This window comes from Chelonoidis abingdonii, chromosome 6, assembly GCF_003597395.2.
Source record: "Chelonoidis abingdonii isolate Lonesome George chromosome 6, CheloAbing_2.0, whole genome shotgun sequence".
NCBI lineage: Eukaryota > Metazoa > Chordata > Testudines > Testudinidae > Chelonoidis > Chelonoidis abingdonii.
Genome location: NC_133774.1, coordinates 49,137,764 through 49,158,558, shown reverse-complemented (window position 1 = coordinate 49,158,558; position 20,795 = coordinate 49,137,764). Strand labels below are relative to the sequence as shown.

Here is a 20,795-nt window from a genome sequence, read left to right as displayed (position 1 = left end):
GAGGTTGGGGAAAGGACGCCCCCCACACTCACCAATGGCAGGAAACGGAGCATGGAAGAAGCCACAAAGACTGGAGTAGGCAAAGGAAGGAGGTAAGGAGAGAGAGAAATTATCTAAAATATAGGCCTGATGAGGCATCTCCTGTGGAGAAAAGTCATTACATCCATTGGTATTTATAATGTCTATTGTCTGTGCAGCTTCTAAATTGCTTTTCTTTCCCACACATTTTCACAACCAGGCATTGCCAGTATCAGTGTGACTACTGTTGGACTGACTGAAGTGGAAGTGATAGTTAACCTTGCACAGACTTTAGTGTGATCACTGACACGTGAGGAACAGTGTTTTTGGCTTGAGCTGGGAAGACCAGCTACTCTGTTGCAGTTGCAAGCCAGGGGTTCCCAACAGTGTGATTGATTGCACCAACGGGTGGAGAGAGTATGAAAATATGCTTCAGAGTCATTCAGCACTACTGAGCTGGTCTCAGGTCTGCCTGGTACTCCCCACTCCCAGCTGGCCTCAGAGCATCCAAGGTGTTTGTCTGATGTCTGCTTTGTCTCAGTAACTCCTGTTCTGTGCTCTGACAGGCTAGAGCCAAAAAACACACAGATTGTTACTCAGCTGGTCTTGGCTCTTCTGAAAAAATGTCACAAAAAATAAACCGAATGCACTGAATATAATTAAAACTTAAGATTTTTTTTTAATCAGATAGAACTTTTATATTTAAAAAATATAACTTGCTCTACTACAGAAATGCAGTTGGTCTCCTGTTCCAAGGGAAAAAAAATCAGCAAAAATGAACACTATCATGGTTATAGAAAATAAGGGAAACAAATGCATGTGCTTAAAGATTTGATAAATCCATTTACTCTCAATGAATAAAGAAGCACCTTGATTAGTGTTACTCATAAAATTTTGCAGAAACTTTCAGCTTTCATTTCTAATACAATTGGAAATATAACCTTCTAAATGCGAACAGAATACTATACTCCCAAGAGCTCAAGAATCCTAAGAATGAGTTAAAAACCACAAGATTGATTAATTTTTAATCAGTGATGCTTTTGTGTCAGTCTTCTGAGTATTTAACATACAGAGGAATCCTTCCGCTCTGTGAACCATATGTGATCATTTCAGGTGGTAAATTCAACCATAAATGCCTAAACACAAATGTGGGCTGCCCCCAGATCTTTGGCAGGGGTTCCTGCTTCTTCTTTCCTAACTCCTCAGCTGGAGAAGCAACAGTTTTTAAATATGCATCTTGCTAGAAAAGTTCCAGCACAGTTTTAGTTCCATTGTTGTGCAATAGAGTTACTGTGGTAACTGGGTCTGGGTGTGCAGCACATCCAGAGACATCTCTTGCAAGGGTGTGGCTCCTATCAGACGGAAAGGACTCTTGACTGAAGAAGTAAAGGAGATGAGTGCTCCTTCCCTGGGGGAGAAGATGAAATTGTTTTTTGAATCAGCAGTAGGAGGGAGCTGCCTTTATACTCTCTTCCAATAATAAATACATGTTCTGTTATTTATTGAGATCATGCTGAGCTGTGATTCAGAGAACTCTGCTTTCTTGTGCTAACTCACTGAAAAGGAGATTTTATCATGTGGCAGTTGCTTGGGCAGTATTTCATTTACATTGAATTGAAGAATGACTTGAGGGTTGGAAAACATGGAGAATGAGAGGTTTAAGAGGCTCAATTAACTTACTGTATCCAAGTAAAAGTTATGGGTGATTTGTTTATGATCTGCAAATACCTACATGGATAATACCTACATTATAGTAGCTGGCTGTTTAATACTAGCAGAAATAAACATAATGAGATCCAATGGCTAGATGCTGAAGCTGTACAAATTCAGATAAGAAAAAAATAATTTTTTTTTAACAATGAGGTTAATGAACAAATAGAACAACTTTCCTAGGGATATGGTAGATTCTCCATCACTTCAAGTCTTTATATCAAGACTGGATGTCTTTCTAAAATATATGGTCTAACTCAAACAGAAGTTATGGTTTGATGTAGAAATTATTAGTTTAGGTTCTGTGACCTGTGTCATGCAGGAAGTCAGGCTGCTAGATGATCATAATTGTCCCTTCTGTCCTTAAAATCTATTAATTTACATTTAAAAATAAATTTAACATGGTGATGAGTAGTGCCAGTTTGATTTTATTTTTACAATGAGTCTGAAATGATAGCTTGTCACAAGAAAAGCCATTGTACAGCTGTAAGTCTAATGCAGTACGCTTTGAATATAGGAATGTTCTTTACTTCAAATTGGTAGCGTAATGTTGTTTTTTTGTAAACAAAAACCTGCTTCTCGGAAAGGACTATTATGATTGTTTAGTCAGACCTCTTGTAGCAAACAGGCCATGGGGCTTTAGGGTTGCCAGGCGTCTGGATTTCAACTGCTAAAAGTCCGGCTGGTGGCGCAGCTGGACTAAGGCTAGCTCCATGTGGTTCCCAGAAGTGGCTTGCATGTCCGGGTCCTAGCGCAGAGGCAGCTGCTCCCACCCTGAGCGTGGCTTCACAGCTCCTATTGGCCAGAAACCATGGCCAATGGGAGCTGCACGGGTGGCACTTGAAGGTGCGGGCAGCGTGCAGAGTCCTCTGGCCCTCTGCCTAGGAGCTGCCGGAGAAAAGCGCCACTTGGATGGAGCCTGCATCCCAAACCTCCTCCCACACCCTACCTCAGCCCTCAGCCCCCTTCAGTACCGCAACCCTCTACCCCACCCCAAGGCCCACACTCTCAGTCGGAGCCCTCACCCCTTGTCGCACCCTGACCTCCTGTCCCAGCCTGGAGACCTTCCCATGCCCTGAACCCCTCTTTTCTGGTCCCACCCCAGAGCCAGCATCCCCAGTCGGAGCCCTCACCCCTTCCTGCACACCAACCCTCTGTCCCAACTCCATGAAAGTGAGTGAGGGTAGGGGAGAGTAAGCAGTGGAGGGAGGGGGGATGGAGTGAGCAGGGACGGGGCCTCCAGGAAGAGGATGGGGCAAGGGCATTTGGTTTTGTGCAGTTAGAAAGTTGGCAACCCTATGGGGCTTCCCTCAATTAATTCCTGTTTGAGTGACAACATATCTTTTAGAGAAATAACCAAATTTGGTTTAAAAATTGCTACTGATGAATAGTCCGCCACAAACCTTGGGAAGTTGTTCCAATAGTTAATTACCCCCACTGTCAAGAATTGTTCACCTTATTTCTAGTCTGAATTTGACTTGCTTCAACTTCCAGCCATTCCATCTTGTTATACCTTTGTCTGCTAGATTGAAGAACCCATTCCCTTATAGGTTCTTAAACACTGTGATCAAGTCTCCCCTTAACCTTCTCTTTGTTAAGCTAGACTGAGCTCCTTTAATCTGTCACTGTAAGGTGTTTTCCAATCCTTTCATCATTTATCATGGCTCTTCTCTGAACTTCCTCTCCATTTTATCGACATCCTTTTTGAACTCTCGATACTATAACTGTACTCAGTATTCTAGTGGCGGTCACACCCTGGCCAAATACAGAGGTAAAATAACCTCTCTACTTCTACTTGAAATTCCCCTGTTTATGCATTCAAGAGTTGCATTGGTCCTTTTGGCTACAGTATTGTTCAGGAAACTCATGTTTGTCCACTGTGGACCTCCAAGTCTTTTTCAGAATCACAGCTTCCCAGAATTGAGTCCTGCATTCTGCAAGAATGGCCTATGTTCTTTGTTCCTTGATGTGTAATTTGACATTTGGCCATATTAAAATGCTTATCATTTGCTTGAGCCCAAGTTACCAAGTGAACAGATATAAAGCTAGTTGGAAATTTTTCAAAGAAACACGTTTTTTGGTTGGAAAATGCCAGTTTGTTGGAACCAAAATTTTTTGTGGGAATGTATCAGTTTAGACAAAACTTTCGTGGTGAAGGTTTCTCAAATCCAGGATGGAATTTTTGGTCAAAACAAGAGAAAGAGGAATCACCCAGAATAGCTAATAGCCCAGTGGTTAGAGCACTCACCTGGGGTGTCGAAGACCCAGGCTCATGTTCCTGTCTTTCTCTGATTTTCTTTTGCCTGAAAGTAGAATGAGAAAAATTACTGAATCTTGAACATTTTCACAGGATGATACATCATTTTCCATGCAGGTCTACTCCAGACACTAATACAATTGAGGTTTTTTCTTTGTTTGGTGACTGTGTGTAGTTGAGCTACTTTGAAGAATTCCATGTTAAACCTCAGTATTTGGTGTGTCTAATAAAATTGAAAATGATTATGGAATTGTATTATTCATCAGCTGGAGTTTTGAAAGAAGTATGTAACTTATATTCTCTTTTAGGTTATTAAAGTTTGAAAAAGCACTCACAGCGTTGGGCTATGGACAGCACAAAGACAATTGTTAACACTTCTGATGATGATGGATTTCTGCTTAGAATGGGCCTCAATGATAACAAGGCTGGAATGCAAGGACTGGATAAAGAGAAAATCAATAAAATCATAATGGAGGCCACCAAGGTTCGTTTGTGTAACCCTTTTCACTAGTGCTTTGGTTTTTACTTTTTTATTTCTTAATTTTGCATGCGTAAATGGGGGCAGCCTCCTTTGTTCTGTATGTGGGTGACACAGGAAAAGTTGCTTTTCATCACTCTCACCACAACCAATGCAGAACGCTTTGCCAGAAAAGTTAATATGGTTTCCCATTGTATAAACTTTTTCAGTAGAACTCCTTAGGGCTGACTACACCTTCTTTTTAGGGTGTGTTCGAAGGGGAAGCAGCCAGTGGTGCAGTCTCTCTCAGCACCTCTCCTTTGGAGCTTGGGAGGAGGCCCCAAATCTATGAGGTTTTCAGAGTCCTCCCATTAGACAATCTAGAAATAACTGAGCAAGGGTAACCGCTCAGAGTTCCCCCGCTTCCACAATATTCTGTTACAAGAGGGGTCAATCTGGGCCTAGATTTGTTGTTAAACAATTATGGTAAAATAATGAATGCTGTACTGTTGCTTTATGGAAGAGCTAATACTTTAGGGAGAACTTTGAAAAATATAGCATTAAAAACAATTCTGCTAGACTGCTTTTGTATTGTCCATTTTTTTCACTGTGCTAAGGATATTTGCATGAAACAAAGGGTTTAGTTTTTCATATATTTCACCTGATCTTACTGTTCAGCACTTCCTCAAACTGTAATCCTTTGTAAGAGACATCTCATTTGGTATTTTTTTAAATAATTCCTTCAAAACTGCTACTGCTGCCGCCATTATAATGAGAGAGAGAGATGGAGGAAAATGAATGATAGATTTTGAAAACTGTAAAATGAGGAGAACAAGTCTCATGCCCTTTTAAAATCTGCATTTGTTGGGGAAAAAATAAACTGTACAGTATCAAGTGTATTATAGCTGTAGATTCTTGTATGGAACTCTCCCAAATCTCTCTTCCCTTTCAGCTGCTCCAAAAAACAAACAAAAAAGCCCTTGTAAGGAACACAATCTTATTATTGCATCACTACTGTATAAGGGAACCCAAATTTCATAGTTGCTGCCAGCAGTTACCAACATCTTAAATACCTGTAAAAAATTTACTGCTAGCACCAAAGAGAAAAAGTATGGGACTTCCTTTCCTATAGGCACGATCACTAATGTTTGCATATAGAGGGAAGAGAAGATTGCATGCACGCCCGATACTGAAGGAAAGTTCATCCTAATATCTATTAGTTAGAGATTGGTTGAAACCTTGAAGCATGAGGTTATAATCTCTTCCAATACTTTTTTTTTTTTTTTGGCATTAACTGTTATAAAACTGGATCACATAAATATCCAATTCCTCTCTGAATCTTCTTAAATTCTTGGCCTCAATGGCATCCTGTGGCAATAAGTGCTGTACTCTTAACTGCACATTCTGTGAAAAAATATTTAATATATTTTGAATCTGCCCCTTTTTATTTTCATTGATTATCACCTTGTTCCTGTGTTATGAGACAGGGAGAACTGAAGTTCCTGATCTACCTTCTCTATATCATTTATTATTTTCCATACCTTCATCATGTCCCCTCTTACTCATTTCCTTTCCAGGATAAGTAATCTCAATCTTTTCCATCTCTCTTCATATGGAGATTTTGCATACACCTGAACATTTCCATCACCCTCTTTTAAACTCTTTCTAATTCTGCAATATCCTTCTGAGATTGGATGACAGGTACTGCACACAGTATTCCAGATGAGGTTGTACCATTGACTTACATAATGGCATTAGTTTTCGCCAGATGAGACCATATGGACCAATGTTGCACATGAAAAGTAAAAATGCCTGAGGTCAATTTTCAATTTTTGCATTCAGTATCTTTCAAGATATAACAGAAAATAGCCTAGAGAATACAAGTAACTTATTTCTTTTGAGTTATTTTGACATCTCTCTGATCTAGCTAATGTTTTTAGAATTGCATCATCACACATCAGGACATGTCCCCGTCTTTCTGGAGCCTAGCCCGTTTCCTCAGAATTATATTAAATTCTGAGTGGCGGAGGGAAAGAAGAATATGAACTTCATGTAATCTAAGTACCACAGTTGTCTTTTGTGTGTATACCTCAATTATGTGAATATCCAAAATATATATAATATGCGAAAGAAATCCTTAAAATATACAGAACCCAACATATCATAAGGCTGTATCTGCTTTTCTGATAGGATTGGAAACAATGGTCCATTTTATTTCAGTGCTGTTTTTTTCCATTTAGATTAGTTGTTAGCAGACAAATTGTGTCATCTCTTACTGTTCAGTTATTGTAAGATTATAAGGAAAACAATGAATTTTCAAATGTATCTTAACTATTTATTTTTCTGATAGGGTTCTAGATTTTATGAAAATGAGCTTAAGAAAGATCAACAAGTTAACCAACGAATTGAAAAAATGATGCAGCTAAAAGATAAAATTACCAGCCAACAGCTTCTGAAAGCACAACTACAGGTACTAACGAATTTGGGAAGTTTTTTGAGTGGAGAGAGAATAACAGTTTTTAGGAGTATATTATTGATGCCAGTCCTAAAATTTCAAAGTGTTGCACAAGTTGTTAGTTGCCTGGTTCTATTTGATGTTAGCAACAATTATGCAGCTAAAGCCTGCATATTATTTTGATGATGTAAATTTATATTCAGTTAACAGAAGAATATTTAAATAGATAAGACACTTCATTTGAAGTATTTCTTGTATGAACAAAATAGAATTAAAACAAGGACTCCTTTCTCCCAATGCTGAAAACACCTAATCAACTAATAAATAAAATTCATTGCTCATGATGCACTCCTGTGAAACTCATTGATGGGATGTTAGATGGGGTGGGATCTGAGTTACTACAGAGAATTCTTTCCTGGGTGCTGGCTGGGGAGTCTTGCCCACATGCTCAGGGTTTAGCTGATTGCCATATTTCAGATCTGGAAAGAATTTTCCTCCAGGGCAGATTGGCAGAGGCCCTGGAGGTTTTTTGCTTTCCTCTACAGCATGGGGCACAGGTCACTTGCTGGAGGATTCTCTGCACATTGAGGTCTTTAAACCACAATTTGAGGACTTCAGTAACTCAAGCATAGGTTAGGGATTTGTTGCAGGAGTGGGTGGGTGAGATTCTGTGGCTTGCGTTGTGCAAGAGGTTATACTAGATGATCATAATGGTCCTTTCTGACCTTAAAGTCTATGAGATTAATTTTCTTTACAAATACCAGAGCAGTCATTTTGGTTTAAACAATTTGTGTGTATTTTTTTTAAAAAGTCTTGGCTTATGCACGTATTATGTTAGATGGTTTATAGTGATAGGGAAAAATGTCACTAGGATTATGCTGTTACTTCAGCTTGTGATTTATCTATCTTTGCATGCTAACTACTATGTCACTGAAGTCTTCAGCTTTTTATAAACAAAAAATCTGGCCAAAGGTTCATATTGCCTACAATAGAAAAATCGGTTTCCTTTATTATTAGGGCCTTGGTTATCAACATCCATGTACAGTGGAAGGAAATAAAGGGTCTGAGAAAACTATGGATCTAAGAAATGGGAGCTGTGTATGAAAATGTTTCTGTGGTCCAAAAGAAGCAGTTTTGCATAGGTATTCAGATACTGCAGTGATGGACAATGTTATCAGAAACTAGATAGTATTGCATACAAAAATCACATTAAAAGAACATTAAAGTTGCTATGTCAAGCACCTTAATTTGTCTCTGTTTACATAGTGTGATTCAGTCTTTAATGATTGCATACTATATTTTTCAGTGTGACCCCTGCCTCATTCTGTGCACAAGATAGATAGTGTTCATTGAGCAGCTGTTCAATATTTTGTTTTATCTTCATTGTTCAATATGTAGTCCCAAGCCTTGTTTACCATATGTTAGTCTAATTCTGATCTGGATACAGAATTATTAATTTCCTCATATTTTTTGCTGTGATGCTCATCACTATGGTATGTGAGTACTGGACAAACATTGATCAATTTAATTTTACAACACCCATCGGGTCACCCATTTTCCATGTGGGAAATGAAGGCACGGAGATATTAAGGTTAAAAGAGTCCACTAATTTCACTAATTTTGGGTTCCCAATTTAACCACCGAGTGCCTAGGACTTGATTTTTCAGAGTACTTAGAATTATATCATACTGTATATGTTTAACACACAGCTCCCAGTGACTTCATTTGCAGATGTGAGTGCTCAACACTTCTGCAGACCAGACCATAGGGTATCAGGTTGAGTACCCAGAAAATGAGGAAGACGCAATCAGTGACCACCCATGAAAAGCATTTTTTTTTTTGTATTGACTTGCCTAGCATCACATAGGAACTCTCTGAAAGAGGCAGTAATAGAATCCAGTTCTCCAATGCAACATTCAACTGTATTACCTATGAAACCATGTTTTCTTTTACTTTCAGATATCACCTCCTTATGCTCTGTAATCAGATGCTCTAGTCCAGCTGTTCTCAAACTGTGGGCTGGGACCCCAAAGTGGGTTTGACCCTGTTTAATGGATTTGCCAGGGCTGGCATTAGACTTTCTGGGGCCTGGGGCTGAAGCCAAAGTCCGAGCCCCACTGCCCAGGGTGGAAGCTGAAGCCAGAAGGATTCAGCCCTGTGCGGCGGGGCCCAGGCTTCTGCTTTAGCCCTGGATGGCGAGGCTTAGGTTACAGCCCCCCTGCCCAGCGCTGAAGCCATCAAGCTTTGCCTCCCTCCCCTACAGGGCGATGGGGGTCAGGCTTCAGTCCCCTTTCCTGGGGTCATGCAGTCATTTTTGTTGTCAGAAGGGGGTTGTGGTGGAATGAAGTGTGAGAAACCCTGCTCTAGTATTCGCCTCAGCTTGGTAAGTGGGGAGACAACTTGTGCAGAGTTGCAGAAGTATGGAAGGCTCCATGCTTCTGTGTAACATTGTAAGTTTTTATCTTCAGATCAAGTCTTATCAGTTTGTAGGATGGTAGAGGGCGGGAAACTGGGTTCTTTTAGAGTGCTCACTAACATGACAGTTCTTTTCAGGTTGGCAGTCAGTACTGATATTGTAATATTACAAGATTTCTAAAAAGCTATTCCTTTTGCTAGACAGTATCCCAGTGATGCTGGACATGGCAGCAACATAAATCCATAGCATCAACAACATAATAACCCCTTTACTAGTGTTTTGTTGATATAACAGAACCTGCACATGCTGTGGGACTCTGTGTGTCAGAAATGAAAAATAAAGATGTTTTAGTTTGTCTTTATTTTAGACAGCCTCCTCTGCAGCCGGGTAGGGGCAAAGGAGCACTTATAATTGCAAATGTCCCAAATTCATCTCTAACATCTTCAGTGTTCTTGGGCAGTAAGTAACCCCTTCAAAACTTACCATTACCATTTTAAAATATTTTATTTGGCTTTATAAATAAAATAAAATTGTAAATGCCAGAGGTGGAGTTTCATATGTACTGAATGTCATTGGTTTATTAGTCAGGTCAAGTTTTTCTATACAATAGTGAATGCAGTAAGTTCCCACTTCTGATAAATTGGTCATGGCTGATTGAGACTCGTCTACTACATAACCCAGAAATGTCTGAAGTTCTCCAATAATCCATAAGATATATATTTATATTCATTTATTCAATACTATGATTAATTTAAAACTTTCAGAAGTATCCAACTTCTGAATTGTATAAACTATTGCCAACAGCCATTGTTGCCGTTTTTATGGATGTTGGTTTCTAGCTCAGTTTTTAACTCTGCATGACGTTGCTGTCCCCTTGTAACAGCATTACTAGTCACTCCTAGTTTCTCTCCATTCTGTCAGATAGTTTTACAAACATAAACAGACACAAAATTAAGTTTTTTAATTCTTATTTCATATATGCTACTTAAGAAAGTTAGTTTTTTGGTATCTATACCACATCTTTGGTCAAGAACAAATCACAATAACTTCTTCAGTCTATTTGTCTAAAAATAAATACAAAAATTTACGAATTTTAAAAGTCTAATGGCCCAAATTTTCAGCTCTTTTCCCCTATAAAATATATAGAAATTCCCCTAAGTCTTCCATAACAGAATTTTCTTTCAAAAAAGAATGCTACATAATTTTTCAGCTTATGCACCTGGTTTACCTCTGAGAAATTCTTCTTTAACTGTCTTCAGATTTAGTAGGAAATATGGTTCTTCTTCAAGTGATTGCTCGTATCCGTTCCAGTTAGGTGTGCACGCACTGCGTGCACGTTCGTCGGAGAAACTTTTACCCTAGCAACACTCAGTGGCGCGCACACACCTGACTGGAATGGATATGAGCAACACATCTCGAAGAACAACAGTTACAAAGGTGAGTAACCATCTTTTATAGACAAACATGATTCTCAGAAGTAAGTCTACAAAGCTTTTGTTTTACCGTGCTTCCTTTAATGAGCTGCTGTTGCTATTTTAAATAATCATCATTTTGATTTGTGACTAGCTTAAAAGGGTTTCCATCTCTGTTTTTATATGTGCATAAGATACTAGTGAATCATTAGATATGACATTATGCTAGTAATTCAGGTGCAGGGGGGAACAAAAGTTTTATATTAAGACAGTATCTGGAAATGCAGATTAAATTGTGTGACTGGGGGTGTGGGAGGCAACATAAATTCAAGTAATTAAAGGTCATTTGAGTATGAGAATAACCTACCTATAGTTTGTAGAATATGAGATCATCAGAATTAACAAAAGGAAAAAAATTAATTAGAATGAAGATAAACGTCTTTTGATAATTTTATATGGATTTTAGCCCTTGCTTAATTGATATTACAATGAAAATAACTAAGTCTGCTCCTGGAGCTTTTAAATGTAATGACTTGTTTTTCTTCTTTATATTGTATCATGCTGTTTTCATTATTTTTTTCAAATATTTCTTCTGTTGTTATTTGAACTCCTCACCTTCTACCTTTCCCATTGGTGCCTTACATTTTATACAAACCAGTTTGACCAGCCCAACTCACTGAACTAGGATATGTGCTATGCATTGCTATGTGGAAGAGCTTAATTTGATTCCACATTGTGATCTTTCAGTCTTCAAACAAATTGGCTGGGAGCAAACCAGAAGGAAGGGGGAAAATCTCATATTACTCAGTAGTAATCCTTCTGGCAAAGTTGCAGCATGAGAGCTCAACTAGGTGAGAGGCGACAGACCTTTAGGTTTTTTCAAAAAGTAGTTCCGTAAAAAATAAATACAATTTGTATATTTGTGGAATATTATACGTACTTGCATTTATATGTATAAAATAACAGACTTTTTCCACTTCCACTTTTTTTGCAATCTGTTACTTACCTCTTTTCCCACACAGAACAAGTTGGAGCAAAAACAAGCTTTCTTCATTGAGTGCTTGCTCATATTGATTCCAATTAGGTATGCGCGCGCCACATGCACAGTCGTCGGAAAGCTTTCCCCTAGTAGCACCTGTCGAGTCGGCTGTTGAACCCCCTGGAGTGATGCCTCTATGGAACTCAGTATATGACCCTACCAACCCGGTGCCTCCTCAGTTCCTTCTTACCACCAATGAAGGTTGTTGGAACTGTGATGAATTGCTTAGCAAGTTCTCCTCTCGTTCTCCTAGCTTTCAGTTTGTTGTAGTTTTAGTGTTAGTAGTTTTAGCTGTTGTTTGTATGGGTTTCCCCTCCATCCTGACTGCCTGTCTTCCTTTGGGGACTCAGGGCATGCCTCGGTCCCAAGGATTCAAACCCTGCAAGTCCTGCAATAAGCCCATGCTAACGGGTGATCCCCACAACACTTGTCTAAAGTGTCTGGGGAGGCACAACAGGCGCAGGATTTGTAAAGGGTTTTGCCCTAGAACAAAAAAGAAACGGGACTGCCATTTAAAACAGCTCCTTATGGAGGTGGTTCTGAGACTGCAATACACCTGAGCGTGGCAAGACCTGACACCGAGTTAATCGGTGTGGAGTGCTCCGGCATCTGTGGCAGAAGCAGCACCGCGGAAGGGCTTTAGGCGTAGACACCCACAGCACTGCTGCTCCCAAAGCCAGCAAGAACTGTCCGGCACCAATACCATTCCCTGGCACCACAGGAGCAGCACTGGAAGTAGAGTAGGAGTGGATCTCTGTCTTCGAGACCCACTCCTTCAAAGTCGGCCAGTGTGGTGCACCCCAGGGAGGAGGGCCCGGAGCTGCAAAAGATACCATTGAGTCCAGTGCCATTGGACTCGCCAAGCCATATGGTGGAAGAAGTGGGACTGCCAGATGTCTTTGCCATTACCACACCACAGTCTCCAGTCCTCTGGGACAAGCCCCCAGTGCCAGCGAAGGCAGCAAGTTGGCGAAGTTGCATCTGCCTGCATCTCCAACGCACTGCTCGGACAAGCCCCCAGTGCCAGCGAAGGCAGCAAGTCGGCGAAGTTGCATCTGCCTGCATCTCCAACGCACTGCTCGCCACAACATAGAGACACCGCTCTAAGTCGTAGCACCAATCCATTTCTCAGTACCACTCTAACCGTACGTCTACACTGCACGATTACAGGAAAAAGGGGAGTCATTCCCATTTCACCCCGGAGCCCCCCGGCCACACTCAGCCAAGGGGCACTCACTGGCGCAGCCGTCTACCCCTGGGGAGGGCAGAGAGCGGAACTGCTCTTCCACCGCAGCAGCATCGCGTCTGCCAGCAGCATTCCATACACAGTGACATTTACAGTACTCAAGGGTATCTTATTTCACTTTTTTTTACCGTGCTGCGAATGGGGAAAAAACTGGACGAGCTGTTCCGTGAACCACGCAAGACCGTGTAGTAGGCTGCAGACATTGGGCGCGCAGCCAAAAATGCAAAAGTTTTAGAATGCTGTGGAGACTGGTAGCTGTAGTCCTCATTACCCCCTCTCCCTCCATGCACCATCCGTTGAGGTGTTGGCTTCCCGTTACTGTTGTCACGCACCGCCTGTGGTATTTTCCTTGTTAGTATTTTTCAAAGCTTTTGGCCATTTTCCTGTTCTTTAACGGAGCTCTGATAAAGAGATTGGTCTCACATACAGCGATGACTCTTGCTATCTCCCGTAAGTTCAATGCAGGAGTATAATTTTGGCATTGAACTGCATCGACCACCGGTGATCAGAGCTGGACACGTGGAAAGCAGGAAATGTCACTGTAAAGCTCTTGGGGATTTCCCTGTTTACCGGCACTCCGCATCAGAGATTCGGATTTGCGGACCAGAGCGCGTCATGGTGCACTGTCCTGCCTAGAATTTAATAGCATGTAACAGAGATCCAGTGTATCAGAGAGCACAGGTGCTCCGTGTCAGTATTCACAGGGGTGCCCCTGCAAGAAGCGCCACCCGTTGCTTTCCTCCTCCCTCAAATCTTCCTGGGCCTACCGTGTCAGTGCCCCTCCCCCGTTTGTTCTATGAAGTATTAAGAATACCAGAATAAGAAACAGAGACTTGTTAGTGAGAGAAAATGATTGTCGGTGGGGAGGCACTGGGAGGAGCCTCCCGGGGGCTATGACAGTCAAGGCAGATGGACTCTATTTTTAGACACCATAAGGGAGGAATTGACTCTTGCCAAGCAAGTTCAATCCAAATGTGATTGCAAAATTTTGAGCCCCAATTTCAGTGATTAAGCTTGTTATTAGCCGTTCTGGTTCCTATCTACTGCTAGCGGTAGCAATGTTGCCCTCGATGTGAGCATTTTAGGCGGTTCTCCTGGATGGTGGGCAGGTCTGCAGCACCGTCTGACCACCAGAGAGGAGAAAATGGAGAGGAGTGGGATACTGCCTTCAGTGCTGTAGCACGTCCGTCTACCAGCGAGCTTCAGTACACATAGAGTGACATAGAAAGTAGTCAAGGAATGATTTCTTACCCTTTTTTTTCACGTTGTGGGGGGGGGAAAAAACATGAGGAGCTGTTCCCTGAACCACGCCAGACACCTATAGTTTGACCCACAATCATTTGGGAGCTCTGCCAATAATGCAAATAATTTCAGAGACTGCTGTTGGTAATTGTGGATAGCGGAGTCTGGCAGTACCAATGTGGCATCTTCGCCCTCACCTCCCTTCAGTGAGCGCCCGTTCCATTTGAGTCTCTGGCTTCCCGTTACGGTATGTCACTGCAAGGCGCACTGTGTATTCCTGCAGTTTTTTATCAAGACGCTATTGGCATTTCGTCTGTAACGGAGCTGGATACAACAGATTTGTCTCCCCATACAGCTCAGACATCTAGTAATCTCCGTACGGTCATGCTGGAGCCTCTTTTTGGATTCGAAGGACTGAGCATCGCCCCCTTAGGCGCTGACTCAGAAGATCCCACGCTGAATTCAAGCAGGAAATGTTAACTTTCACAAAAGTTCGCAGGGGCGTTGTATCCTGTTTACCCTGCCGGCTGCAATCCGAGTTCAATGCTGTCCAGAGAGCGGTTACTGCCGAGCACTCTCGGGATGCCCTCCCGGAGGCCATAACGTCGATTTCGTCCACCACGAACTAATCCGAAAGTTATCACTATCTCGAATTTAAGCGCTTCTCCTCTCGTTTGTGCGAAGAGTTCCGAAATCGATTTAAGGAGGCGGTTAACTCGAATTAATGACGACGTCGTTCGTGTGAACGGATACAGCGTTAATATCGTATATCGGCCTTAAAGCCGATTTAAAGTCCGCTAGTGTAGATTTCTGGCCTGACTGCAGACATCCAGTCGGACTTGCGACACCGACTCTACACTCGTGGCACCACTGCACACATTACTGGATCAACATTCCGACGCGACGGAAGGTCCTTGTTCTCAAACGACCAAGTCGGCACGGCACCTGTCAAGAGTCTACTTCTCTCATGTGACTTTAGGGTACAATGTGTGGGGACCATGCATGGACATCTAAGCTTGATACTAGTTAGATCATGGACACTCTGCACCACCATCCACAGAAATTCAGTGATCTGGATCAACTTCTTGCCCCCCCCCCAAACCCTTCCCCTCCCTGGCAGCCTCGAGAGGCTTCACCCATATCCCATCGAATGAACACAGTCCAATCCCCGTTGTATCTAAAAACAAGACAATATAAACCATCTCATCCCCTCCTTTCCCTCTCACAGCCCTGTTAGCCAGCATCCCCTTGATTCACATGACCAACCCTTTTTGGCTATAAGAAAGAAAAACATCAGGTTCTTAACATGAAAGCTTTTAGATTAAAGAAAGAAAAGTAAAAAAAAACCAAATCCATCTCTAAAATCAGGATGGAAATATCTCTTTACACTTGGTAATCAGATACGATCCATAGCCCAGAGAAGCCCCACTCCCTCTAACCTAGGTTCAAAGTTACAGCAAGCAGAGGTAACATCCTCTCAGCAAAAAAGGGACATTTACAAGTTGAGAAAAAATAAAACTAATCTGCCTTGCCTGGCTGTTACTTACAATTTTGAAACATTAGCGACCTTGATTCAGAAAGATTTGGAGAGCCTGGGATTGACATCTGGTCCCTCTTAGTCCCAAGAGCGAACAACCCCCAAACAAAGAGCACAAACAGGACTAGAGACTTCCCCTCCAAGATTTGAAAGTATCTTGTCCCTCTATTGGTCCTCTGGTCAGGTGTCAGCCAGGTTACTGAGCTTTCTAACCTTTTACAGGTAAAGAGACATTAACCCTTAACTATCTGTTTATGACAGCACCATCGAGGTCTCGGCATCACCAGTCGTCACGTCGCCCACTCCGATGCTGGCATCAATCGGATACCGGCACTGGTTCCCATCCATGCACCACTTACCAGTCACCTCCGCTTGGTACGCCATGGCACGCGAATCCGCTGGTCCTCTGTCTTTGGGCTTGGAGACGGAGTCAAGATAGTCACGCTGGAGCCGGCACCGGTTGGGCACATAACGTCCCAATATGGGGACAATGCCGTGGCCGGTGCAATGGCAGGGGCCAGCACAGTGGCCATTTGGACCCCCTGGGCATGTCACCAAGCCCAGCAACTTTGGTTCAAGGGCTCCCAGTCAGTGCTATCCGAGCCCAGGTTGCCAGTGTTTGGACAGCGCCCTGCCCCAGGACGCTGAGGGAACTCCAGCCTCAGTGCTTCCCCTGGAACTGACCCCCACTCCTTCAGTGGACCCCAGTGATAGTTGACCGCGAACAGGAGGCTGGGCAGGATGTCCCGATGGGCTAAGAGGTCCAGGATGACCCTGTTCCCCCACTTGCGTCCTCGTCATCCTTTCCGGACAAGGCGGTGGCGGAGACTTCTACTTCAGGGCCGCCAACCATAGACAGTCGTGCCCACTAGAACATGCTGCACAGGGTGGCACGCAGTATGGGCCTAGAGGCCGAGGAGGTGGCGGAACAAGAAAACCCTATGGTGGCCATACCGGCCCCTGAAGGTCCATCTAGAGTAGGTCTGCCACTTATCAAGGACATCCAGGTCAACTTGAAGATCGTATGGCAGACCCCGGTCTCCATTTCCCCCACAGCCAATGGTGTAGAAAGGAGATACCTCATCCCCTCTGAGTGGTACAGTTATTTGTATACCCACCCATAGCCCTGCTCCCTTGTGGTGTTGACGGTGAATGAACGCGAGAGGCCGGGGCAGCAAGATCTCACTCCAAAGTCCAAGGACTCTAAAAGACTCAACCTTTTTGTCAGGAAGGTCTATTCCATAGGTGGCTTACAGCTCAGGATTGCTAATCAGCAGGCAATCCTGAGCAGATATAGCTTCAACTCCTGGAACTCCATGCTGAAACTTAGGGAATTGTTGCCCTTGGAGTCCAGGGAGGAGTTTGGGGCTATTGTTGAGGAGTAGAAAGCAGTAGAACAGACCTCTTTGCAGCCCTCCCTTGACACTGCGGACTTTGCCGCCTGCACCCTTTCCTCAGGGATAGCCATGAGCAGGAGTTCATGGCTGCAGGCATCTGGCTTACCCCTGGAAATGCAGCAAACTCTGCAGGACCTGCTGTTCGACGGGGCAGGCCTGTTCATGGAGCAGACAGACGCTAGGCTGCACAGCCTAAAAGACTCCTGGGCTACGATGAAGTTGTTGTGTTTGCGTTGGGGTTGCTGATATATGCATACCCTTCAGGCCGCAACAACGCCCTTATCCTCCTCAGCCAAGGCAGGATTTCTCTAGAAGAAGGGGCAGAAATGGCAGGCGCAAGCTTTCGATCCTCTGCCTGGGCAGGGCCACGGCCCAACTAAGCCATCATCGGGCTCAAAGCAGGCCTTTTGAAGGTGTGCCCAAGTATGGTCCAGCCGCCACAACGCCAGATCCTTCCCCTTGTTTCTTGAATCATCTGTCCCACTTCTACTGTGCTTGGTCCCAAATAACTTCGGACTGCTGGGTTCTTCGCACGGTAGAAGTGGGATATTCTCTCCAATTCTGCTCCTCCCCTCCCTCCCACGCCTCCTTCCCCATCCCTCTTCAGGGACCCTTCTCAGAAGCAACTCCTTATCCAGGAGGTGCAGGCACTCCTCGCCACAGGGGCAGTGGAGGAGGTTCCTCCAGAGCTAAGAGGCAAGGGATTCTGTTCTTAATATTTCCTAATACCCAAAGCCAAAGGGGGTCTCAGACCCATTCTAGACCTGCAAGGCCTCAACAGATTCATGGTGAAGCTGAAGTTCTGCATGGTCTCCCTGAACTCCATAATTCCTTCTCTGGATCTGGGAGATTGGTATGCTGCCCTCAATCTCAAGGATGTGTATTTTCATATATCCATATGTCCTGCTCACAGATACCTCAGGTTTGTGGTCAATCACAACCACTTCCAATTTAAGGTTCTCCCCTTCAGCCTGTCCACAGCCCCTCAGGTGTTCACCAAGTGCATGTTGGTTGTTGCCTCCTCCTTTTGGCGGAGACAGGTGCAGGTGTCTCCATACCTCAATGACTGGCTGCTCTGGGGGCACTCCAGGGACCAGATAGAAGCACAGATATGCATTATGAGGTCCACGTTCAACAGGTTGGGCCTTCTCAACAAGAGCAAGTCGATCCTGCTACCCTGATAGAGTTTATCAGGGCAATACTGGACTCGGGTCATACCAGAGCATTCCTGCCAGAGGCTAATTTTCTAACAATCTCGGACTTCATACGAGGACTCAGATGGTACCCTACCACCACAGCAAGGGCCTGCCTGAGACTACTTGGTCACATGGCATCTTGTATGTACGTGGTACAGCATGCCAGGATGTGTCTCAGATCTCTCTAGATTTAGCTCAAGTCAGCGTTCTGCCTGGGATGGACTTGGTGGTGACTCCTCTGGGTCACGTCCTCCAGTTCCTGGGCTGGTGGCTCAGCCAACCAGATGTGTGCAAAGGGGTCCCCTTCCACAGACCTCATCCCTCCCTGTCCCTGGTAACAGATGCATCGGCACTGGGGTGGGGGACACACTTGGGGGGCCTTCAGACTCAGGGCCTCTGGTCTCAAGATGACCTCTCACTCCACATCAACATCAAGGAGTTGAGAGCGGTTCGGCTAGAGTGCCAAACCTTCCAGGCCCACTTGATGTGTCAATGTGTGTGAGTCTTGACAGACAACACAACTGTGATGTTTTACATAAACAAACAGGGTAGGGCTTGTTCCTCTCCCCTCTGTAAGGAAGCCCTCCAGCTGTTGGAATTCTGCATAGCCCACTCTATCCACTTGGAGGCAACATCTCTCTCAAGATTACAGAATGAGCTGGTGGACTACCTCAGCAGATTGTTCCGCAACCACAAATGGTCCATCTGGCCAGATGTCATTCTCACCATCTTCCAGAGGTGGGGAACTCCCCATATCAATCTCTTCGCCACTTGGAGCAACAGAAAGTGCCCACGGTTCTGCTGCTTCTGGAACCACAGCCAGGGCTCCCTTGTGGACTCCTTCCTCCTCCATGATCAGATCATCTCATGTATGTGTTCCCACTGCTTTCTCTCGTGCACAAGGTCCTACTCAAAGTCCACAGGGATAAGGCGGCAGTCATCCTGGTGGTTCCAGCGTTGCTGTGACAACACTGGTACACCACGCTCCTGGACCTGTCGGTAGCCGCTCCGGTTCCCCTCCCCTGTGTCCCAGACCTGATCACACAGGACCATGGTCGCCTTTGTCACCCAGATCTCCAGTCTCTCCACCTCACGGCCTGGAAGCTTCATGGCTAACCCTGATGGAGCTCCTGTGCTAGGAGGTGGTCAGGGAAATTCTGCTCAGTAGCAGGAAACCCTCCAGTAGAGCCACCTATTGGGCAAAATGGAAGCAGTTTGCGATCTGGTGCTCCCAGGGCCATTCTCCACTGTTGCAGGCCCCCATTCCTGTCCTCCTGGACCTGCTGAAGCTCAAGCAGCAAAGTCTGGCTACTTTGTCCATCGAGGTGCACCTGGCAGCTATCTCTGCATTCCACCCAGGAACAGCCGGACACTCCGTCTTTGCCAACCCCATGGTAGGCTGCTTCCTCAAGGGCCTGGAGCACCTGTATCCAATCCCTGCATGGGACCTCAACTGATGGGGGGCCCCCGTTTGAACCGTTGGCAACTTGCTCACTTCTGTATCTATCATGGAAGGTTGTTTTTCTGGTTGCCATTACTTTGGCAAGGAAGATCTCGGAGCTCAAAGCCCTCACCTCGGACCCTCCATACACTGTTTTCTTTAAGGATAAGGTGCAGCTCAGGCCTCATCCGGCTTCCCATCCAAAGATAGTGTCCCAGTTTCACTCTAACCAGGACATTTCCTGCCTGTGTTTTACACTAAACCTCATGCGAACAGCCAAGAGCAATGCCTATGCTCTCTGGACATTCGATAGGCTCTCGCCTTTTATGTAGACCGCACAAGGCTGTTCCAGAAGTCGAACCAATTATTCATGGTGGTAGAACAGGAGTGGGCAAACTACAGCCTGTGGGCTGGATCCAGCCCCTCAGGGCTTTGGATCAGGCCTGCGGGATTGCCACCCCCTGTGGCACCGTGGGCCCCACTCCGCTCCAGGAAGTGGCTAGCACCACGTCCCTGTGGCCCCTGGGGGATGGCGGGGAGGAGACAGAGGGCTCCACACACTGCTCTTGCCTGTGGGTACCTCCCCCAAAGCTCCCATTGGCCGGGAATGGGGAACCGAGGCCAATGGGAGCTTTCTGGGAGGTACCCACAGGCAAGGGCAGCGCACTCAGCCCTCTGCCCCCCCAGTTCCCCACGGGTGGCAGGGACGTGGTGCCAGCCGCTTCCCGGAGCGGCGCGGGGCTGGCACAGGGCAGGCATGCAGGGAGCCTGCCCTGTCCCCGTTGCGTGCTGCTGCCACCCTGGAGCCGCTCCAGGTAAGTGGTGCTGGGCCGGAGCTCTCACCCCTCCTGCACCCCACACCTCAACTCCCTGCCCTGAGCCCCCTAGCTTCACCTTGCACCCCTCCTGCACCCCAACCCCCTGCCCTGAGCCCCCTCCCGCACTCCGCACCCCTCCCTGCACCACTGCCCC

At 44.8% G+C, this 20,795-nt stretch overlaps 1 protein-coding gene across 3 annotated transcripts in view; it reads left to right on the top strand.

Moving 5' to 3' along the window:
• LOC116816478 (DNA polymerase kappa) overlaps positions 1-20,795 on the top strand; it is a 123,553-nt gene that overhangs the window by 21,983 nt on the left and 80,775 nt on the right. For all 3 annotated transcript variants that reach the window (XM_032765736.2, XM_032765734.2, XM_032765733.2), the window contains exons 2-3: positions 4,294-4,469; positions 6,793-6,912. In XM_032765736.2, coding sequence (XP_032621627.1) covers positions 4,332-4,469; positions 6,793-6,912 — 258 coding nt within the window. In that variant the 5' untranslated portion in view covers positions 4,294-4,331. The remainder of the gene's footprint in view (positions 1-4,293; positions 4,470-6,792; positions 6,913-20,795) is intronic.